At 42.2% G+C, this 24,726-nt stretch overlaps 1 protein-coding gene across 12 annotated transcripts in view; it reads left to right on the forward strand.

Moving 5' to 3' along the window:
* Positions 1 to 22,180: 22,180 nt before the first annotated feature.
* The window catches only part of RAPGEF2 (Rap guanine nucleotide exchange factor 2), a 230,572-nt gene continuing 228,026 nt past the window's right edge, over positions 22,181 to 24,726 (forward strand). For all 12 annotated transcript variants that reach the window (XM_026499568.4, XM_026499572.4, XM_026499576.4 and 9 more), the window contains exon 1: positions 22,181 to 22,352. In XM_026499568.4, the coding sequence (XP_026355353.2) occupies positions 22,284 to 22,352 (69 nt within the window). In that variant the 5' untranslated portion in view covers positions 22,181 to 22,283. The remainder of the gene's footprint in view (positions 22,353 to 24,726) is intronic.

The following is a 24,726-nucleotide window of genomic DNA, read 5'->3' on the forward strand; positions in this document are numbered from 1 at the left end:
CCCCTATTTGTCTTTTGTGCTGCCTTTGTACTTTTCTTGAATCCACACAATGTCACATCTATAGAGGGAGATTACTCTATTTAGGAAAAATAAATTTTCTTCTATTATTCTACCTAATATTCACTGAGGCTCTCTTCAACCAAAAAAATAAATAAGTAGGGGCGCCTGGGTGGCTCAGTCGTTAAGCGTCTGCCTTCGGCTCAGGGCGTGATCTCGGCGTCATGGGATCGAGCCCCACATCAGGCTCCTCCGCTGGGAGCCTGCTTCTTCCTCTCCCACTCCCCCTGCTTGTGTTCCCTCTCTAGCTGGCTGTCTCTCTCTCTGTCAAATAAATAAATAAAATCTTAAAAAATAAATAAATAAGTAAAATTCCACAGTGGGTAGTAAAACCAAAATACTATTATTCATCATTGTTACCTAACCATACTAGTTAATTTAAAAAGGAGAAGACATGAAAGTTCTTTCTTTGCAGACCCATTGCCATCCCACCTCACCCAGTCCAGTCATTTTTCCCCTCTAGGAAATAATCAGGACCAGGCATATGTCCAAAATACCTCCTGAAGCAAACTGAATTTCAGTAGAGGCTTTCTGGAGTCTCCTGGTAATAAAAAGTCCCACTGATTTTGATGTATATATAGATCAGGACATTTTTAGCGCATTTCTTGCCAACCTTGCTGAACTCTGAATTCTTTGAAACAATTGGATTCAAATACTAAAAACATATCGTTTGCAATGTTTTTGCCATTGTTTTAATCAGTACTTTTTTTTTTTTTTTTTTTAGTCGCCTGTGACAGAAACTCCAATAGGGGAAAAGGTACAGTATATTTATTCGCGTAATGGTGAAGACAATTGTAGAAGAGAGCTGCAGGGACTGGGGGTTCAGAGTTTGGAACGGGGCACAGTGACTCCAAGGCCTCTTTTAAGTGTCGTCTTTCTCTCGTTCATTCCTACTTGTCTCTCCTGAGCTCCACTCTGCAGAACACTCTACCGTGAGTAGGGAGGATGGTCGCAGAGAGCCCCCGTTACATTGAACATCTTTAGTTCGGGAAGAAGAGGGCCACCTTGACCTCTAATTTGGGAACTTCTAGGTGAAGAATCTCTCTCATTTGCTTAAACTACAGCTTCACCACAGGAATGAATCATTATTGGGTGGTGGTGGTATTAACAGAATTGGCCCACCACGTCCCGGGTGGTGTTTGCAGTGAGGCAGTAGGGAACGGGCATATATTTTCCCCTCTCAACAGAAGAAGGCAGTTGACTAGAAGAAAGAGGGTATTAAAACTGGTAGGCAGATGAGAATATTAACTACACAGTCCATTACATTATTTCCATTAAGAACTGGTTATCAGTCAGGGGGTCAACATAGGCAACATGAGACACTCATATTGGGTAATTTGAAGAGATCTTAATAAAGGGACTTTTTACAAAGGGGTGAAGATGATGCCAGGAAATCGCTGTGATGACATTCCCTGGAACTAGTAGGAGCAACGGCCTTACCCTCTTCAGTCTGGTCAAGGGCTACAGTCCACTTCTTCCCACAGTGACCACTTGAGGAAGAGATATGGGGAATAAATACTCCAAAGTCTTGCTGTCCCCTTTCTCTCATCTCCTGATGATATCCTCTATTGTTTGAACCTATCTAGAGCCAGTGGACGACAGAGTCCATTGATATAGTCCTTAAAAGTCAGCCTAGCAGTGCAGAGACCAGGGTGAAAAGGGTAGGGATCTGGAGGGACAAACAGAAAATTTCTAGGACAGCCTTATATACATACAGACAGACCTACAGACAGACAGGAAGACAAACACATTTAATATAGTAGAAACAACTGCAATTGAATATCCAGTGATATGTATGTAGGTATATATACACACACAAATTATGATAATAATATATATTACTATATAATGTATGTATTGTCTGGAAGAGATTCAAAGAGAGAGCAGGGCATAATAGAAGCTTTTGGAAGCAGGCTAACTTAGATTTGAATCCTGTTCTTTAATCTTGGACACTTCAGTCTTGTATCTGCCAACACTAGTTAGGACAAAGCAATTATTTTTTTTAAAGATTTTATTTAATTATTTGACACAGAGAGAGAGAGCATGAGCAGAGGGAGAGGGAGAAGCAGGCTCCCTGCTGGGAGCCAGATATGGGGTTCGATCCCCAGACCCCAGGATCATGACCTGAGCTGAAGGCAGATGCTTAACCGACTGAGCCACCCAGGTGCCCCGGCCAAAGCAAGTATATCTGTAGACTAGATGTGTCACGGCCCAGTATTCTGCAGCTTCCACTGCACATAAATCACTACTATTCAAATGATTAGATCCAACTGAAATAGTGATATTATGACTACCAAACAGACTGTAATTTGACTTTTTTTTTTTTTTAAAGTTCTGAAAGCTCTTTGATACTTTGGAGTGAGTGCTTTGACTTTGCAGTTATGCACTTTCCTGAGCAACGGATAATGCTAAAAATTCTGCTTAACTATTGATCGCAGAAAAATACCCTGGTTAGTGGACAAATTTTTTATGTAGTCAACAAATTTTTGCCTCTAACTAGGTCTTTAAACCAATATTTGGCTTCTAGTTTCTTTAATGGTACAATGATGATGATGATGATGCTGACATTTATGGGATAATATGTACTGTGTGCTTCACACATATTAATTCTCCCAACAATTATGACTCAGGTACGAATATCCCCATTTTCCAGGTGAATAATCTGTAGCTTAGAGAGGGCTGTGAAAACAAGGTCACACTTCCAATGAGTTTGAAACCCATTTTCAAATTCTGGTCTGTCTGGTTGCAATCCTTGTCCTGATGGCTGTATAGTATGTTGGCTTCCAGTAGATTGCTCTTCTGACCTACTGTTTTAATTCTGGGTCAGTATGTTTACATCCTGTTATTATTATATAGCAGGCCATCATTGATTTCACAGTTACTTCTGATTATTTTTGTAATTGCTTTTATTTCTCTTAGTTGAAAAACATTTAATGTCTCACTACTAGAATATTAATGGAACAAATAGTGTTTTAAGAAAAAAATTTCCTGGGGCACCTGGGTGGCACAGTCGTTAAGTGTCTGCCTTCGGCTCAGGGCGTGATCCCGGCATTCTGGGATTGAGCCCCACATCAGGCTCCTACACTGGGAGCCTGCTTCTTCCTCTCCCACTCCCCCTGCTTGTGTTCCCTCTCTCTCCCTCTCTCGCTGTCTCTCTCTCTCTGTCAAATAAATAAATAAAATCTTAAAAAAAAAAATTTCCTGGGGCCCTGGGTGGCTCAGTCAGTAGAGCATCTGACTTCGATTAAGGGTGTGATCTTGGAGTCCTGAGATCAAGACCCAAGGTAGGCTCCCTGCTCAGTGGGGAGTCTGCTTTTTCCCCCCGTCCCTCCCCACTCCCCAGTCCCCACCCACTGCTTGTGCTTGCTCTCTCTCAAATAAATAAATAAAATCTTTAAAAAAAAAAGAGAGAGAGAGAGAAAAGAAAAAAAATTTCCTGGGACGCCTGGGTGGATCAGTCAAACTCTTGATTTTGGCTCAAGTCATGGTCTCCGGGTTTTAGGATTGAGCTCCATATTAGGCTCCACACTCAGCATGGATTCTGTTTCCCTCTGTTCCTTCCCCTGCTCTCTCTCTCTCAAATAAATGAATAAAATTTTTAAAAAATATCCTTTTAGAATAAACATTTTTATCCACAAATTGAATACATTCTCATAATTTAAAACATAAGAAAAGTAGGGGTGAAATCCAGATGTCCATAAAAAAATGTTATATAAACAGTAATAAATACTTTACACAGTTTTTCTTTTAATGAGTTTTTCTCTTAGGAGAGGTTTTCTTAGGGGGGGTGCTTCTTTGTTTTTTAACCCAAAGTTTGAGTTTTGTAATAGTTTTTATAAATTATTCTCTTTATTTCTAAGATTAAATGCTATTTAAGTCCAGCTATATTAGGAATGTATAATCAGATTTTTCTTTTACATTTTTAAAATGTATCAAAAAATAATTTTGTTCATGAAAACAGACCTCATTATACTTAAAAGACCAAAGGTCACTGCATGATTCATTTAAGACTTTATATTCAAGCACCATATGAAGAGATCTTTAATTACCTAGACAAAGCCTCTTAAGGAACAGTGATGGTGATTAACATCTGGGAAAAAAAAACCCAGAGACTCCAATGTAATGGAACAAAGCACCATCCTCTCAAATAAACTACTGAAACTTAGATATGCACACAGTGCTATTGTGATAGCAAGCAGGTGGCACTCTCCTTTTCTTGTTCCTTTACTGAAGAGGGGGTATGACCAGGAATCTCAAGTGTGTACGGAAATGACATAAAAGAAACAAAGTCATAAAAGAAAAAAGTCAAGGTGTCTAAAAATAGTATTTGACATGTGAAAGAAAGCAGAGGCCTGGTGGTACAGGTATTTCCAAGTTAAACCCCGCCTTTTTTATTTTTGTTTTTTGTTTTTACTTCAAAAATTAAATAGAGGGTCGCCTGCCTGGCTCAGTCGGTAGAGCATTAGACTCTGGATCTCGGGATTATAGGTTCAAGCTCCACGGTGGGTGTGGAGATTATTTAAAAATAAAATCTAAAAAAAACAAAAAAACAAAAAAAACAAAAAGTAGAGCGGGAGAACCTAGAACGAACAATAGACAAATAATTTTTATTAATGAAGTTTTCAGTGTATTATGTGTTTTATTTCATGAGTCCTGTGCAGCCATGAGTACCAAAGTTTGCTCTGAAATCCCAGAGGAGTGCCTGGCATATAGTAGGTCCCCAGTGAGTACCCACGAAGAAATGAATTCTCAAGCAATCGGCAGGAGTCCGGAATGGAACATGATGACGCTGGTTCTGCATCAACTTTGGATTTTCAGGGTGAGGGTGTGTGGAGTTCCTACTAGTGTTGGAATTGCCCTGTCTCAATGCGAAAAAGCCCCAGTTGATGAACACTGGAGTCTTCACAGCTGATTCCCTATGAAAAGCTAACACCTGTGATTGGAGTACCTAATGAAACTGGCCAGCACTTTTTATCTTGCGCTGAATGAATTTTTGATAACCTTTCCTAAGCCTAGTATTGTTTAGCAGGGAATGGATATGGATGAGGGTGAAGAGGTGAAGAAAGCTTGAGGATTGAATGGGCAGGGCACCAAAGGGAAGGCTGGAAGTCAAAAGACAAACTTCTCACTTTCCCTGTGGGCATAGAGCTGGTCATAACGCAACTCAAACATTACCTAGTTACTAGATCAATATTTCCAACTGAGAAACAATTTGTCATCTAAAAACCAACTGGACACATTAAAACATATTGATTTCTATTCAAGAAGACTTGGGATTTTTGTGGTTACTGTTTGGTTGGTAAATTGGTTGGTTTTACCAGCCAGAGCTCAACCATATATTTAAAGCACAATTTTTGGAATACTGAATTTCATTTTAGGTTTTACTTTAATTTAATGTTCTATATAAGTAAATGCATAAAAATTGCCCCTATTTCTATTTCTATAGCTCTATCTATCTATATATACCTTGAAAAATTGGGATATCATTGTAAATTCAGATTTGGAGTCTACTTTTTTTTCTCACTAAATACAATATGAGCATATACTCACATTATTAAATAATCTTGAAAATGTGGGGTCCCTGGGTGGCTCAGTTGGTTTAGGGGCTGACTCTTGATTTTGGCTCAGGTCATGATCTAAGGGTTGTGAGATTGAGCCCTCAAGTGAGGAATCCATGCTCAGTGGGATTTCTGCTTGAGATTCTCTCTCCCTCTGCCCCTCCTCCTGCTCTCTCTCTAAAAAAATAAAATCTTAAAAAAAATCTTAAAAATGTGAGCTTAATAACCATACAGTGTTCTATTCTATTACTTTAGCATAATTTATTTAATAAAAGCTTTATTATTGAATATTTAGATTCTTACTACTTGAACAATATTTTATTTTTAAGTAATCTCTACACTCAGTGTGGGGCTCGAACTCACAACCCTGATATCAAGGGTCACGTGTTCCACCAACTGAGCCAGCCAGGTGCCCCACTACTTTCTTCTTATTATAAACAGTGCTGCAAATAACTCTTGATTTTTTACTTACAATCAATTTCTGGCAATGAAATGATGAGTCAAGGAAGGCCTGAAATTCAAGATGTATAGAATGTTGGAATCTTGATTTTCCCATCTTCTCCAGTCCCTGCTGGGACTCCACACTTAGTCATTTAATGCACCTGGCTTATATGAGTGTTCTTGAAAAGTTGTTCTCCTCTAATTGAAGAAGGAAAATAAAAGTTTTCAAGTCAAGCAGAAGGAAGGAAATCTAAGTCTGACAATTCACCGTTGGCATGCATGTGTGTGTCTGTGCTTGTGTTTTGTTTTGTTTTGGCACCTGAGAAGTAGGAGGATTGATCAAATATGAGCTTGGCCAAGATGAAGGGACTCAAGACTAGGAAGGGGAAGTTAAGAATGGTGTTTGGTGTCAAGCTGGAAGTGCTGAAACATTATCTTCAAATAAATACTGTGCAGTTTTAGTCAAACGTTTTCTTTTTTTTTTTTAAGATTTTATTTATTTTAGAGAGAGCATGTGTGTGAGCAGGGGGAGGGGCAGAGGGAGAGGGAGAGAATCTGAAGCAGACTTCACGCTGAGCATGGGAGCCTCCCTCTGGAGTTTAATCTCAAAACCCTTAGATCATGACCTGAGCCAAAATCAAGAGTCAGCTGCTCAACTGACTGAGCCACCCAGGCACTCCTAGTCAAACTTTTCAACTGCATTTTCATTAATGTATTAATCTGATCATAATCAGAAAACAGCGTTCCAAGAACAATTCTGGATGTAAATTGGTGGATAAATAATGAATTCAACACATTAAGCACTTGCTATCTGTGAAATTAAATTTCTGGATCTCCCTGCCCCGACATCCCCTTCATTTGTCTTAGTACCCGACAGTGTAATCAGAGCTGAATTTCTCAGCTTTTGGTATTTTAAGTTAGATTTATATTTCTATTTAAATATAGTTTTTTGATGTTTATTAAATCGTCTGGGAGATAGACTCAAAATGGTGCAATTTTCTCCTTTAAATTGTGTGCTTAACTCTTGTCAATGTTAATACATATTAAGTGTGCACATCAAAGTAGAACTATGAATAGGCTCTGCCTTGGGAGAAAAAAAATGCTATGGATTTCTCAGACACTGTCAGAGATTGCCTTATTTCTTTCATATTTCATTAATTCAGTTGAGTCCCTCCTGTGTCCCAAGTATAAATTATTGTGTAATTTTTGAAGTAAAAATGCTATGTTCTCCTAGAAATCATCTTTTCTGAAGATTCATTAGACTTTGTTTAAAACTATAGCTTTGAGGTGCAGACAGATTTTGAAAACATGTCACTTTGCCCTACTCATCATCCTTCTCAATTCTGGAAAAACTATGAAAACTAGGACAAGTTGATTTTAATTAATATTCTCATTAATCTCTCTAGAGTGCATTATAATTTCCATTACTTTTAAAGTGCTTCCAGAACCACAGGGGATAACATCCCCCAGTTTAACTACATTGTTACAAGTAAGCACAGTAAATGTTAACATGGTATTTTGATTGAAGAAAATGGTTACAGGGGCACCTGGGTGGCTCAGTCGGTTAAGCGTCTGCCTTCGGCTCAGGGCATGATCCCGGGGTCCTGGGATCGAGCTCCACATTGGGCTCCCTGCTCAGCAGGGAATCTGCTTCTCCCTCTCCCTCTGCTGCACCCCCTCTGCTTGTCGTGCTCTTTCTCTCACTCTCTCTCTCAAGTAAAATAAATAAAATCTAAAAAGAAAGAAAGAAGAAAGAAAGAAAGAAAGAAAGAAAGAAAGAAAGAAAGAAAGAAAGAAAGAAAGAAAGAAAGAAAGAAAGAAAATGGTTGCAGTTACTCAAAGTTGCTTGGTTGAAAAACAAGGACTAGGTTCTGTGTCCAGGTAGGGATTTCTGAATTAGTTGGCTGTCTACAAACTTCAAAATGCAAATGAGTATGACTTATCCCTTTGTGTCTAAATGGTATGCTTAGAGGAGAGGTACAATTACAAATATTTAGTGGACTATCTCTACGGAGTGTACAGGATCATTTAGTTTAGATATATATACTATGTAGGGCAAAGCTATCAAATGCAGTTTGTGTTACAAAGCTTCCTCATAGGAATCAGAACAATGTTTGACACCTGAGTGTTAAACAGGTTGAGATCACCCTGCATAGAGTAGGAGCCAATCCACCACCATCCTGTTATGTAAGAAATTATATTTAGTTTAAAAAAAAAAAGCTACATTTTAACTTTTTTGGCTGATATCATCCTCACATTGTGGTCCTTGAAGAAGAAAAGATGACTCACATCACAGTTACAGCACACAGTTTTTCCTGGTTAGGTGTCCCCAAATCATGCTGGCCTGCCTTTCTGTAGCCCCTGTCACAGCCAGCCAGGCCTGGACACAGGCCCTTGGAAAACCTCAGTGCTATTAAAAAAAAAAAAAAAAGTTATAAAAAATAGTCGTGCCTCACCCCACATGCAATTCCAAATTAAAAAAATACTAATTTGGGATGCCTGGGTGGCTCAGTCGGTTAAGCATCTGCCTTCAGCTCAGGTCACGATCCCAGGGTCCTGGGATCGAGTCCTGAATTAGGCTCCTTGCTCAGCAGGGAGGCTGCTTCTCCCTCTGCAGACCCCTGCTCCTGCTTGTGCACTCTCTCTCTCTCTCTGACAAATAGACAACTAAAATCTTTAAAAAAAAAAATACTAATTTGTAAGATAAAGTCCAACAAATTCTGATTTTCCTTTTAACGAGCGTTTTGATGCTTTTTCCTTTTTTATCTTCTTTCCTTTCTCCCTCCTTTTCTCCTTTTTTTCCTTTCTTTTGAATCTTTTAAAAATCGTTTTTATTTTTTTAAAGATTTTATTTATTTATTTGAGAGAGAGAGAGTGAGCACAGAGGGCGAGGACAAAGCAGACATCCCCTGAGCAGACAGCCCTACCCTGGGCTCGATACCAGGACCCTGAGATCAGGACCTGAGCTGAAGGTAGACGCTTAACCGACTGAGCCACCCACGTGCCCCCAAAATCTTTTTTTTTTAATGCCCCTGCTGTGCTGGTGCCCTAAATATGTGTTTAGGCTGTCTGTTTGGTTACTCAGCACTCCTTTTGTCTAAGTGTTGGAGTCCCTACGAACCATCTCTAGCATGAATCCTAATATGTTAACAAGTCTAATTTCTCTGTTCACTTAGCTCATGAAGATGAGGCCACTGCTTCTCCTTTTTCCTTCCTTCAAAAGTGAAAAGAATTCAAATAAAGTGCATAACCCCAATTGGAATCATAGACAACAATAAAAGGTATTTTAGGGACAGTTGAGTGACTTTGAAAGCAGACTGAATTTTAGATGTTATTGAATCGAATTGCTTAGGAATTATACTGGTATTGTGATTATACAGGACATGTTCTCATCAGTAGGAAGTACATGCTAAAATATTTAGGGGTTTAGTGTCATGATATTTGTAAGTTGCAAATGATTCAGAAAAAAATTGTAAAAGTGTGTGTGTTATATATGTACATATATAGAGACAGAGAGATAGGGATAGAGAGAGAATGCAAATATGACAAAAATGTGGTATAATATGTTCTATATTTCCAACTTTTCTATAGAGGGAAAAACCACATAATGACTAAAACTAGAATGCCAAGTACCGAAAGAAACAGAGTTGATATTATATGAAGCTGTAAGATACCTGGGAAACTCTAGCTTTGATTTATTTGTTTCATCACAGAAATCTACATTTTTAAAGATCATTGTAGCCTTATATTCTAGATAAATGAATTTAAGCACACACACGCACAAGCATACAAAGACCTGAGTTCCATCAACCTTAGAAGTTATTGGCCAAATGCCAATTGCTTTCTGAGGGAGTCCAGCCCTTTGAAAGCCAACTAACTGGTTTCTTTTCATGAATTTCTTCTACAACATCAGCTTTTCAGCAGCTCAGAACCAGTTAGGAATCAATAAAGTAATATTTTTATACTTTTCTAATCAATACAATATATTTTCTTCCTTTATTCATCCAATTAGTAAAAGTTTAGTGGCTGTCTACTCTGTGCCAGGGCCAGTGTTAGCTTGGAACATATATAAATAAACATACCTGGGCCCTGTCTCCCAGGAGTCCAGAGTCAATTGGAGAGGCAGACATTTGACACATGATTAAAATATAATGTAAAAAGCAGTATAATAATGTATGTATAAGCTGCTATGGGAGCATGGAGTAAGAAGCCTAAGTGCCCTGGTGGGGGAGGGAGGAGATGAGGAATCAGGGAATAATGTTACAATAGTAAGTGATAATAGTGACGATAACAACAATAATGGTGGTCATATACTATGCAAGTTCTAAATATAATAACTATACTTACGAAGGCATAGGGGAGGGTGGATGGTTAGCAGAAGCCAGTACAAATTACTAGCAGGGAAGGTGCCTGGACACATCAATACAAATCTTGAGTAAAAAATGTTAACAAGTCAACCCACCTAGAACATTTTTGCCATTGACACAGACTCTCTTCCCAGGTGTTTCCCATATGTTATCCAGATAATATGGCCTCCATTTTAAACATGGCCTGAGGCTCACAGGAGGGGATATGTGAGTTGCCTCTGGACAAGCAGCTGGTATGTGGCAAGACAGAATCTAGGTTAGAACTCAGGTGTCTTGGTCTCTTGCTCCAGCCAGTATGTAACACCACGTGCCCACAGACCTTGGCTTAGGAAGGTCTGAAAGGAGGAGTAAGGAATTTCACAGGTGAACCTTGGAAAGAAGAAAATTCTAGGCAAGAGGTGCTTGTGCATGGCATTAAGGACTTAGATTAGCAAATCCTCAGAGGCTCAATTGTGAGGAACGACTGGAGTAGAAGTTCTGTGGGTAGCAAGGGGTGCGAGAGACAGCTAGGTAGGAATACCTGGGCCAGAACACTCAGGGCTCTTGAATATCGTACAAAGTGGCTTGTACTTCATGGAGTGAGTTGAAAAGCCACTTTAGCTTTGGAGTTACATGATAGATTTGACTTATCAAAAGATCACCCTGTGCAAAGGCCCAGGCAGTTTCTAATACAAGAGGAGCCAGCCAGGGGTAAGGGCAGGCACTGGGCAGGTACCCGCCACGGGGTGGAGCCTATGCTTTGACTGGAGACACCTGCCAGGATAAAGAGGCCTTACCCTTTGCCTGTATTCTCTCTACAACTTATGGACCTTCTTTCAACAAGACCAAATGTGACATCTTTTCATCATAATCATTAAAACTATCATGTCAACATGTTCTTTTATTTTTTTAAATATTTTATTTATTTACTTGTCAGAGAGAGAGAGACAGCATAAGCAGGGAGAGCAGCAGGCAGAGGGAGAAGCAGGGTCCCCACTGAGCAGGGAGCCTGATGTGGAACTCCATCCCAGGACCCTGGGATCATGACCTGAGTTGAAGGCAGACACTCAACTGACTGAGCCACCCAGGTGTCCCCAACATGTTCTTTTAAAGGATGTTGAAAAGGTACCACTTTTGCAAATGGTGCTCAGGGAAGCAATGGTTCCCTCTGCTACTTCCAGCCATACTCCTCCTTAAGAGGCATTTTAGGGGGATTGAAGGCAGGAGACAAGGTTTAGCGGAAAGAGTGCCTGCACTAGGTTAATGGCAGTAGAAGAGCGGGAAGAGTTAAGATGTGTGATTCAATATAATTTATAAGTGATCGAACTCAGGGCTGACAGTGAGACAGTGGGTCAAAGATAACTCCTGGTCTGTTTGGGTTTTTTTTTAGCTTGAGCAACCGGGTGGTTGGTGGTGTCATTCTCTAAGATACGAGAATAGTTGGAAAGATTTTGGAAGAAAGATGCTGAGTTCAGATTTGAACATGCTGATTTTGCTGGATGTCAAATTGTTCCAGTACCATTTGTTGAAAACACTCCTTGATCCTTTGAATTACCTTTGTCTCTTTGTCAAAAAACACCTGACTGTATTTTTGTGGGTCTATTTCTGGCCTTTCTGTTCTGTTCCATTGGTCAATGTATCTGTTCTTTTGCCAATACCAAACCGTCTTGAATGTGGTTTTATAGTAAGCCTTGATATTGAATAATATGAGTCCTTCAACTTTGTCCTTTTTTATCAGAAGTGTTTTACCTTTTCATTTGAATTTAGAATCAGATTGTCAATATCTATAAAAAAGCTTGCTGGGATTTTGACTGGGATTGCACTGATTCGGACAATCAGCATCTTAATATTGGGTCCCCCAGTTTGTGAACCTGGTATGTTTTTCCACTTTAATTAGACATTTTTGATTTCTCGTATCAGAGGTTCACAGTTTTCTGCATACGGTTCTTTGTGTCTCGTTAGATTTTCCCTAAGTACTTCATTTGTTTTGGTTGCACATGTTGATTTTAAGGTGTACCCATCTCACAGGGTTGTTGGAAGATTAATTAAGACAGCACATCTAGAGGATATAGAACAGTGCTTGGTATATAGTGAGCACTCAATACTTGTCACCTATTATTATTAGTGACATAAATGAATTGCCAGGAACCTATTGTGGGAATGCCTTGGAAAAAACTTCATGGTTCTTACGAGTCTTAGCATTATTTGGTAATTACTACTGATTTGCACAAGAAAAGATGGATTCGCTCACTGTGATAATTTTTCTTGCACAAGATATACCCAGGTCTCAATGCCCCCTTCCAAAGCTCTTTGTTTAGAAACCATGTCTGCTGCAATTTTTGATATCTGTTTCAAATGTCTCCCAAATGAAGTATGAGAGTTGTGGCTGGATATCACCAGGAACTCACAATTTCTTTCTGAAGAGAAGCAAAAGAAAAACGGTCAGAACTCTTATTCTTCCTCCCCTATCACCAATGGTTGCTTGGCCTTGTTCACAGAGCTTATTACCACCTTAGCTTAGTTTGTCTCCAGCTTTGCATGAGTTGGCTCCACCCTGGAGCCAGGGCCCTTCAAAAGAATCCCACTTCAGGGCAAGGACAGAAATCATGCAGGGACAACTGGATGGTCTGGACAATGCTTGGCACTTTGTTTGATGGAAGGAAGGGGAGAATTGAAGCCCTTTCAGAAAGTCTTTATTTTCTCCAACTTCCATGTTATTGTGTTGAAGAGTCAAAGAATGTCTTGGCCAAAAGAGAAGAATTCTCTAATATTGGCAGGTACTAGGAAAGAGACCCACAGCGAACTGAGTGTCGATCTAGTCACATAGACTGCAGATGCTCTAATCAGGCAAAGGAGCTATACAGGCGCTCCTTTGAGATCTCTTGTAGTGTATTGGGAGAAAGCCAATCGTTCTGAGACCTAGTGCCATTGCTGCTGCTACTATTTATTCTGGAAATTCTTCAGTGCTTTTGTGTTTACAAGTTTTCGTAGTTCTTGATGGAAGTTGTGTTAGATTGCAGACAGCTTATCTTCAATTTTTTTTTGATCACCATAAAGATAAATGGGGAGGAGGGAGAATGCTTCAAGTAATTTTGTACAGATTCCACTTGGTTAATCAGATTGTAACACTGTAGTTAACCTTGGGTAGAGGGCATGGAGAGCCTCCTGGAGCATTATTCTTTGGCCCCTGGTGGGTCAGGGTAAGGCACAGATTGATCTGGTTTAAAATCTGTTAAAAATCTGAGAGTTGCAAATATTAACAAACATACCACCATAGATATTGTCTTGGTATGTAACTAAATTGGATCTCTCTGGTTTGTTTGATTTTATTATACTTTTTTTTTTTTTTTAGATTTAGTCTTTTGAGTGCTGTGTGTAGGTTTACAGATATTAATATTTAGAATCAATTCTGACACTTACAAATGAAACAATAACACAACTATTAGGAGATTGCAACTATGCTTTTCAAAATGGACATAAACCTGGCATTTGATTTAATATTTGTATGAATAAGCTCTGGTTTTTCATTTATTTGATAAAGGCAGAGACGCTGTCAGACCCAGGTTTGGGACATCTGATAGGCCGCTCCCATCCTGCCCTGTGGAACACTGGAGGCTTTCAGGATACCGCTAGCTCTGTCCAGATGGCCAGTACACTCAGCACTGCGAAGATACTGATCATCTACAGCTGGGAATCACTGGCCCAGGTGGAAAATTATTTACTTTTGAGGCTTGGGGTTATTTAGAGTAAAGTAATTGAAGTTTATTTTAGTTCTCTAAGTTCAAAATCCTATATATAAAGTTAGACAGGTCAATGTATTTTTAACCTAAAATCTTTCTTTCCTAGAGACTTGAATGGCCATATTAAGATTCTTTGACTAATGCTATTCCTTTTGGGGAAAAGCGAGAGATGAGAAAGGGTATTTACTTTCATAAATCTTGTTTTGAGTCATTGTCATATTAGTCTGGCAAGGAAAATATTACCAACTACATTTTACAAAGGTAGAAACTCAGGCTCAGAGAGGTTTAATTCTGGCTTCGGGGTCACAAAGCTCATGCCTATCAGAAAGGCTTTCAAAATCAGGCCTGTCTGCTATTAGATTCCAGGGATTTTCCACTTTTTTTTATCATATATTCCACTGTGCCTTTATAAAGCTGCGTTTATTGACTCCAATGAAAATACAGATTATGTTTTTCTCCTGCAGCAATGTGATAAAGTTCTGTAAATTCATTCATTTCTATGCTATTTCTTCTGTGTCAATAGACCTGTTTGTGTGGCACCTGACCAGGTTGGGGTGTAGTTCTGTGGGTTTATGTTGGTCTTTAACTTGATTTAATTACCTCTGGATGCTTGCAGACAGCTATGATGCCACAGGCTCATTCCTTGTAGGTGAGATAAGCATAAGGTGGAACTGAACTCTGTTTTAGATGTCTTACCAGTACTTATCACTGGTCGTATTTATGTTATGTGATAAGTAAAATGTTAACTGTAAGAAAAACACTGAAGACGGGCCAGGACCCTCGTGATTTACGTCTCAAGGCCTTGGATGGTTCAATTTTCTTCGGTGCCATACCTCATGTATTATCTTTACCTGGTCCCTCTTTCATAATAGCCCATCCAATAATCAGAGTTTCTCTTTTGCTGTTTACTTGTGCTTTCTTCCATTAAGTCTCTAACTTGATACATTTTGCCATTTTATATTTAAGGTTTCCTCCGTAAACTCCCATAGAGGGAATGTGATTTCTCCTTAGACTTCCCGCCTTTAAATGTTTGTGTTGCAACATAATGGACCTTCTGATAGTTAAAACTAAAATAACAACATAACAAAATAACCTCATTTTCTAAACAGGCCCTCTGTGCGTGTTTCCCACGCCCTTGTTTGCCCTTCACTTCCTTTGCCTAATTTAGATTTGTAGGCACAACGCATAGGCACTTTGTCTTTGTTTATGTGCATGTGGTGCCTAAAACTAGTCTTGGATTTAACAAATATTAAATAATAATAACTTCAGAATGATTATGAGCATTGGCATTTAAAAAAAATCGCAGCTGATCAAGAGTACTGTATTTTTTTTGCTCAAATGACCTTGTCTGATTTTGACAGTCTTATAGGAGATGCCGGTATTACAGCACACTAGCATTTACCCTGGAATACCACTTAGAGACCAGAGCTGGCAATAATTGTAGCTGCTCTTCTTCTGTAGGACACATTTACAAATTCTCCACTGCATACCCGTTTGCTTGTGGATGTAATTTCAGCTGTGTGTCATCACCTTGCCATACCTAGAGAAAGCCAGGTACAATTTTATACAATGCTCCCTGATGCCATTATGACAGAATTCTCTCACTGGGTTAACTTTGCATGTTTGAAATTGAAGGTCTTTTCCTTTTGAATTATTAGCTTGAACATTCATGATATCCGATATGGGCTTTTAAAGTCTGTGCATCAAGTACTCATTGATTGTGTAGTGGCATTTACATTGTTAGGTTTTAAAGTGAAGTCTTTAATTTTACCTTTTTTCAATCTTAAAAAAAAATCTGTATATCATACCTAAACCCCTTTAAATTGGCAGACTGATTGTGGACTACAGTTCCACAGAGCAATTCATAAAAATAAATGCCAAACGCCAGGCAACAATAGAAGGAATTGACGGTGGATCCAAAGTTTAACAATGCATTTCCTTTTAGAAATGTCAGCATCAGCTTTCTCACAATAAGGAAATAAAGAGGGTTGTTTTCTCCCACTAGCCTAATATTTCAAATGCAAACAAACCAATGGAAGAAAGTAGTTATGTCAGTATGAAGAATATAATAGTGTAACCAGATAGAACAGTTTTTTAGCCTGAATATTTTTTTATTTGTGTATTTATTTAATTTTATGTCCCAGGCAGAATCAAAGTGATAATATTGGTGAATTAGGAAAAAAATGGATTTCTTTTCTTAGAATCAGTTCCAAAATCTCTACACATCTATGTGACATTTACATTACTGTTGTTCTTATTCAATGTGGCAGCATCCTCAAAACTGAATTTATTATGATTCCTGTAAAATCGAACCTAAGAGTCTGATTCTAATTGTGCTTTTGATAGGCTTTATCTAACTTATTTCGTGAGCTCTATCCTATGAACACACTGCATCTTTCCCTATATGTCTGTCACTGCACTCTCCACCAGGGACTCTTCTGGAATGCTCTTTGTAGGTGAATACAGTATTTCCTAGAGAGTGTGCTGACTGAAAATGATACAGTATCTAAACTACAGCCTTCCACTCTCCTGAGATTCTTACTGACTTGATGTCAGGGGTAGAAGTAACTGTAAAACAATATAAAAACGTGTTTTGGAGGGAGGGGGAAGTATGTAAGGAATGTCATTAATAGAATTCAACTTCTCTCTGCTCTGAACTTTCCGTTAACAACCAGAGAAAATGGTAACAAGAGGAAGCTCTTGTCGCAGCAGAGCAAGGAAGCTTCCTGGATCTTTTCAATCACTCCCACCATTCTCTTGGGTGAGGTGAGTAAATTAACCAAGTGCCTCGCACGTAGAACAAGTTCCCACAAGGCCAGGGAAGGGACCATGCTTGTCTTATTCACCATTGGTATTCCAAGCATTGAAATCAGCACCTGGCACATAGCACCCAATAAATATTTATTGACTGAACAGTGATGCTCAGTGTGTGTGTGTGTTTTAACAAAGCGACTTCTATCAATTGGGCAATAAAGTATAAATAGAAATATATCAATCCCTAGTCTTGTGTAATAGCTGAACTCACAAGAATTTTTTAAAATTATTTTAACTCACTTTAAAAAATGACTCTCAACACCTAACCTACAGGATATATTAATATATGTAGGGATGAATTAGATTTTACAGTTGGAAAGATAAAAGATTTTAAGGTTACGAGTAGAATAGTATTAAGGCCAGAACTTAAAATGTATTTCTGACTTAAAACTTCGTGCTCTGTCTCTGTCTAGTCTTAATAACTTTCTAGATAATATGATGTGGAGACAGAACAAAGAAAGTCTCATTTTTATACTTGCCTTTATGAGGCCGCATAATAGATGGCTTACTTTGATTATGGTTAGTTGACACAGTTTGGATTAGACTATTTGGCAAACTGGCAGATTTGTGTCCAGTTCTGTCACCCATGTTATACCTAACATGCTGTCGGTGCTCAAATGATACTAAAACAGCAATGCGTGCCAAGGATCAGATGTCCCAGATGCTGAATGGTGATAAGCATTATTGACACATGTAGATAAGTAGATTTTAAATAGTGGGAACATTGGCTGTAATTGGAGTTAAATGATAGCGTAGAAGTTGACAGTGAGTTAGTCATTTTGGCGGCGGAGAAGACATACTATTATGCCTTACCTGAGGTCATTGGTGCAATCCAGTATCACAGTAGAGCACTCAGAAAAAAAGAGCTAGGTTTACAGCTGAAATTCACAACTAATGGCTATGAGATCCAGATGAGGGGGGTTTCAGTCTACGTGCTCTGCAGGACCCTGCTCTAGTTTCACACTTCTGCATGGGACAAGGAGTTGCATACTCTTTGAGCACCCATGACCCTGGAACTTACTGCTCTGCCATTTCCAGGCCTGATCCTCCAAGGCTGGCCCAGGGCTGGAGGAATCACCGCGGGGTGCTTTTTGCAAGGAGTATGATGTAGTCTGGATGTGTAGGCTGAGGGGTCCTCATGTCTAGGAGCCTTTTTATGGTACGGGATGGAGCTCGGATGGGAAGAAAATGGAGTGTGAGCTTCAGGCCAGAAGCCACTACTCCATGCAGCAGTATGTTCCCGTTCATGTATAGTTTCCAGTATTTTTAATAGGGTATGTGAATCTCCACTGGTAGCTAACCCCAGACCCTTCCAAAGTTAAAGGCAGGCCTGGAACTAGGGCAAGTCAGGTAGCCTATTTTAGTCTCAGTTTCCTCATCTGTAAACAGGATAATAATTGTTTCACTGACCTCAAAGGGTGGGATGATGAGAATGATATTAAAAATAACTATTATTTGTTGAATACATACTATGGTTCAAGGACTATTCAAGGCAATATTGAATCATTACAAATCTTCAGGGCATGCAATTTTTATCCTCTTTTTATAGAACAGGAAAATAGGCTCCTAGTGGTTAAGTTTCTCTCCCAGACTTCCCTCCCCCATCAGGGACACAAGTGAGATAATGTGTGTAACAATCTTGTATGCATATAAGGCAACACCATAGTTATTAATTCATTTACATCACATTGGGGGATATAGCAGTGAGCAAAAGGAACAAAAACCATTGACTTCAGAAGCTTACATTATAGGGGAGGGAGACAAAAAATAAAATAAGTAAAATATATGTTAGATGGTGGTAAAGAAAGCAAGGAAGAGAACTAGGGCATGTGAAGTCACAGGGAAACTGATATTTGAATAAAGATATGAAGGAGGGGAGGGAGCAACACTCTAGGCTTGGTTTTGGTTTTTTGGTGGGTTGGGGTGCAGGCAGATAATTCAGGTGGTAGAGGGAAAGGCAATTGGAAAGGCCATGAGACTGGAGCTTGTGCACTATATAGCATTTTCATGCATTCAGAAACAGCATCTCCACCTCCCGTGTGGCTGGAGGAAAATGAGTTGGGGGTAGAGTCGTAGGAGATGAGGTCAGAGGGATAAGGGGTGGAGGGAACAAGGTCCATAGGTCATTTAGGGCATGGGAAGGACTTTGGTTTTTACCTCACATGAGATGAGGAGCTAATGATTTCTTTTTTTCCTTAGCAGATGAGTGATGAGTGATTTGAGCTAAAGTGAAAAGACTCACTCTAGCTACTGTGTTCAAAGTAGACTGCTGGAGGCAAGGACAGAAAGAGGGAGACCAGGCAGGTGGTAATTGCAAAGTGCAGGCAAAGGGTGATGCTGGCTTGGACAAAGATCACAGCAGTAGAGGTGGTGGGTAGAGGGTAGATTCCAGATTCAGAAATTTGAAGGTTGAGTTGACAAGTTACTGACACTTGTGGGGTGTAACAGAAAGGAAGGAGTCAAGAAAGACTCCAAAGTTTTTCACCTGAGCAATGGGAACCCTGTAGATGGCATTAACTGGAATGAGGAAGGCTGTGGGTGAGGCACTTTTCGGGTAAGATATCTAGACTCTGGTTTGCAAACATTAATTCTGAGATGTCTATTAGACACCAGATGGAGAGGTCAGGTATGTTTTTTCACTTCACTGGATTTGGTTTTTTTTTTTTTTCTTCTTCTCTCTTTATAGCGCTGTAATAGCATTTATTCATGTCCCTTTGCTCTCAATGTGGTGGTCTATGTCATAGAGAATTTGATGCTGGGGCTTAACAAAGGGGTGAAAAAAAATGTGGGGAAGCAGTTTCAGCAAGATAGACCCATAATATAAAAAGTTCTAGAGATACAATTTATAACTCAGGTCCAGTTTCACAAGGTTGGACAGCCATTTCTCTAGGAAGCCACACAATCTGTTTAATGACACAAAGGTGACTTAAGGACCCCAAAATGTTTGCTCACAACCAACCCATTCAAAGTGTTTAAAATAAACTAGGTGTTAAAAAAGTATGTTTGAAAATTTGAAAAAAGTTCAATATAGTAGGCCATAAAAGTAACAACCCTCCTCTAAGTATAGCCTCCACATAGACATCAAAACATGAACTTATTGGGAGGGAGGGGGGAGGAGGGAAAGGAGGCAGATAAAAATAAAACCCTAGGACCAGAACAGCAGAGCTGTCCCCGGTGCTTGGCTGACCTTACACACCTTGACCTGGCTCAGAGAGGGAGAGGGAGGGGGAAATGATGCAGCAGGAGAGGTAACATCTTAAAGGGCTATGTTATCGTGTTCTCTGCACCAAGTGAGCCCGGCTTGGAAATCTGGGGTCTGGAAAAGGAGGTTTGCTCTGCCCTGATGCAGAGCCAGATCTGTCAATGTTTCTGACTATGTCACAGACCTTGCCGTCCGGGTCTCTCGCTAATGACTGATCACCTTTAAATCTGGCATGTTTGCCTGTCTGGGGGTGGTATTGGATCTAGTGTTGAAACTGGCACTTTTCCATGTCCTTAATCTCGTGGTCATTAAAGTGTCTGAAGGTGGCAGTAAGCAAGGAAGGCAGGAGAGGAAAGCTTTCCCTGCAGCAAGTTACAAATAAGGAAAATAAAATCTTAGAGGATTTATCCCATCTGAAGCAACTCGGAGCCAACCCTCGGGTTCATAATGAATGCCCACTACAGCCCAAGCTTGCGGGCTGGACTTCTGCTCCGGGTCAACTTTCAGCCCCCTTGGCCTCGGCGTGGCGCCAGGAGGAGTCTGAGAGAGGCGGCTGGACTCCGCAGGGTCTCCCAGGAACTGGGTGGGGTGTGGGTACGCGGCACGGCGTGAGATAGGGAAGGGGTGGGGAGGGTAGGAAGAGGAGAGCCCAGCGCTTCGCACCCGGGCACCAGGACTCGCGTCTCCTCCTCGGAGCAAGGCAGCGCGGGGCTCTAGGCAGCTCCGCCGAGAGCGCTGCGACCACTCGCTGCCCGGGCGCCGGGCTCACCTGGTCGCGACGAAGGTGCTGCTCCGGAGGGAGGGCGCGGCCGGCGGGCGGGCGCAGGGAGCGCGAGGAGGCGGGACCTAGCGCGACGGGGCCGCCCCGCCCCCCGATGATGCGGCGCCAGCCGACTCGCCTCCGCCTTGTCACTCACTCCTCACCATGGTTGCAGCACAAAGCAACAAGCCCCGGAGGCCGCTTCCTCCCTGAGGAGCGGCTCCGGCGGCCGGAGAAGGCGCAGGAGGAGGAAGAGGCGGAGGAAGCGGAGGGGGAGTCGCCGCTTCCCAAACACTCTCTCCTAGGGGGCTGTGCGCGGCTCTCAGCTCTTGGCCCTCGGCCCTCGGACGCCCGCCGCCGGGAGTCCGGACCCGGGCTGCCCGTGGCCCTCTCTTCCCCCTCCCCCGCCCCGCGCAGACCGGGAACAAAGTTGCCGAGAGCGATTGGGCCGGAGGGCTGCAGCCCCGGCTGGGTGCTCTGGCCGCGGCGGCGCCGGCGCCGGGGCAGCTCCGCTCCGGGCGCGCTGATGGGGGGAGGCGGCGGCGGTGGAGCCCACGGCGGCGGCCAGAGCAGCAGAGGAGGCGGCGGCGGCGGCGGGGCGGCCCGGGGGGATGCAGCAGCAGTCGGGAGGGACGGCCGAGCCCAATAGACGGAGACTAGGAACGGCACGGACGGCGGCGGAGGCGATCGGTCTTCTCAGCGCCCGGACCTGAGCCAGTCGTCCCGACGGCGGCTGCGGCGCCCAAGTGCCCGAGGACTAGGGACGCGGGAGATCCGAGTGCTTCGCGGAGACTCCCGGGCGGCGGCGCGAGCCCCTGAGAGGAGGGGGCGACCCTCCGCGCGAGAGGGGAGAGGAGGCCCCGTCTGCCTGCGAGCCTTTCCCTTCGTTACTGCCGCTCGTACCTCCCTAAAAATAACTCAGGCCCGCCGGGGCCAGGAGGAGACGCCACTGTCCCCCCAGTGGAGCCGGGGGAGGCGTGTCGAGCCAGGCCCGGAGGGAGCCGGGCGCGCCAGGAAGCCTCTCCCGGCCGAGCGGCGAGGAAGAAGAGGAGGAAGGGGAGTTCCCGGCCGCCGAGCGCCCGCAGGGACCCTCCGGGCCGCCGGTCGCTGGAGCTGCGCGCCGCCCGCCCCCTTCGCGCGGCCTCGCTCTCCTGCCGGGTCTCTTGCGCGCCTGTCCCGCGCTCCGGGCCGCCGGGCCCAGCGGAGCCGCCCCCCCGTAGGCCCCGCCGCCGCCGCGGTTTGGCTTATTAGCCTCGGGCGGGCGGGCAGGCGGGCGGAGCGCGCAGGGCGGAGGCAGAGGCTGCGCTGGGCCGGGAGGAGGCCGACAAGGGTGCGAAGCGGCCCCGGCCGGGCCCACTGGGGGAGATGGCGTCCTACGTGGATAACAGCTTCCGCCAAGCGGTGATGAAGAACCCCGCCGAGAGGACCCCCCAGGTGAGACCCTCCGGGACTTGGCTGGATTTGTGCCTCGCCGGCTGCGCCCTTTCCTGTCCCCATCTCCCCTTCCTGACACATTTGGCCCCGCGCTCCCCACTTCTCCCATCAGGACCCCCAACTTTCAATGGCATCCCATCTCCGAATCTTTTCCCTTGGTCGTCCTGGGTTTATTTTTCCCTTTCCTCGATATTCTCCTTTTAGCTGCCCTCCCCATTATTGACCTTGCTCCTTCGTTTGCCCCGCGGAGGAGGGAATTTTCTAATTAGATTCCCCTCTTCCCAGCCCTACTCTGGAGCTTCTGAGTCTCGGTGGAGAGGGGAGCTCACCTCCCCATAACCAGCTACTCCTACCACCCTGGCTGCAGGCCCCCTATCTTTCCCATGCATGTGGCCCCTTCTACCTTCAGAGTTCTGTGGTGTTTGAAGAGGTGTAAGAAGGAAACTTGTATGGCTTTGGGAAAGACAAATTCGTGTTGACCTTCTAAAGTAAAACATTGAGATGTTTGTATATTTACTATTTTGCTTCTTTGAAGAAGGGATGCCGCTTTCCAGTGCAGAGGAAGAAAAGTTGATTAGGTTGGTGCTTTTAGTTGAAATTGCAGACATAACTGCAGAGCAGGCATATTCAAATACACCCCCCACCCCCCCGAAAGGGCACCCTGCGGATTCTTTTGGTGTTGCACAACCTTGTCAAAATTAGATAAGTTGGTTAACCTTTATACGTTCGTTTACCTTCAGGCTTATTGGTCCTCTTACTTTAAGTGGAGCAGTTGCGGATGGTGTTGGATTTGGTCGTCTCAAGTTGGACTAGAGAGGGGGAAATTTTATAAAAATGTGGTGGTTTGATTTTTTTTTTTGCTTTTAGTTGCTGCCTGGTTAATGACGCATATTCCTAAGCATTGGGATGGTGACTACAGGGGATCCTGCTGCCAGCTCTCTTAAGACAAATAAGCCCTCCTGATCCTTGGGACCAGCAGACATGTAGGATCTAATGCTTGAAGGAGTTGCTTCACTTGTTACGTGTTGGATGCCATCTGTTCAAACCCAAATGCTCTCCTTCTCTGATGTTGATTATTATTATTTAATGTGGGGAGAACAGAATAAAATAGAATCTTTCACTGGCTGCCTTTGGGCAAGGCCCAAGAATGGCACCTGGTACCGTTTTTGATTTTTCATTTTTCCTGATGGAGCCATCACATCTGGGGGATCATAGGTTACACATATTTACCACAAGAATGGAAGATGTGTGATAATTTTACAAGAATATTCATTTCAGTATATTTTTGGAAGGTTCCAATTCTAAAGGGTTATTTATCAAAACCAAGCAGTACGCTGCTTTGATCTTGTCCCTGGGCATTGCACTGCCTCCCATGTGCCGTCCTCCTCTACTGTTTCTTTTAAAATTGTCAACTGAATGAATCTTCTGCATCTGAAAATGCACGTTCTCAGTGGTAGTGTGATGGAAAAGCAAATTTCAGTGAAATATTTCAATTCCTTTCAGTGTTTGAAGGACCAAATGATATCAAACAAGTTGAGTATATTAGAACCTAGGAAGGCAGGTTAGAAAATGATGTCATAGGGCTTTAGTGGATATTAGAGGGAGGGGGGAGCCGTACCTTCGGTTGATTAATTAGAACAGCAATGACATCAAACCTATCAGTTGTGGGGGTGGGGTCACCAAACAAGACTGGAAGAGACAAAACGTCCACTGTGAAAGTGTGTGGATTGTGCCAAATAAATGAACTGTTAAACTTTCCTCTTTTCGTGCCAGTTGTGTAGAATAGAATGAAAACTGACCTAGCGGAGAACTTGGCCTGATTCAGAAGTGGGCCGGTCACTACTAACACCACAACATGAAAGCTTCATTGATAATCTGAAAGCAGCACATGTCCCCCCACCAAACCTTCATAGGAAAAGTAAACATAGAGATAGCTACCATACACTTTGAACATTGTTAAGTATCAGCCCCATTAACTTTGATATTCATTTGGTTATTACTAATGCAAACCCCATGTTTGCTCATTGTTGTTTTCAAGAGAAAGTAGCTTGAAATGTGAATGTTTTCCCAACCTTACCTGGCTGGTTAAAAACCATCTTCTTAAAGTTTGAAATGTACTCAAAAGAGTAAAAAAAAAAATGTTTTGGTAGAAGGTGCTTTTTATATTGAGTGCTTTGTTAATGTAAGCACTCACTGTATTGAGTGCTAGAAGTTTTTCTGTACCATCTTTTCTCAGTGCTAGAATTTTGTAATATGAGGGAAGCACATGTATTAAATTTGATATCACAAACAGAAGGATATGAATTAGGAAAGTTTTGCTGTCATGCTTCCTTCTGTTTTTCAGGATAGACTCGATAAAGGAGTTCATATGATT

The sequence above is a fragment of the Ursus arctos genome, unplaced genomic scaffold (genome assembly GCF_023065955.2).
Source record: "Ursus arctos isolate Adak ecotype North America unplaced genomic scaffold, UrsArc2.0 scaffold_11, whole genome shotgun sequence".
NCBI lineage: Eukaryota > Metazoa > Chordata > Mammalia > Carnivora > Ursidae > Ursus > Ursus arctos.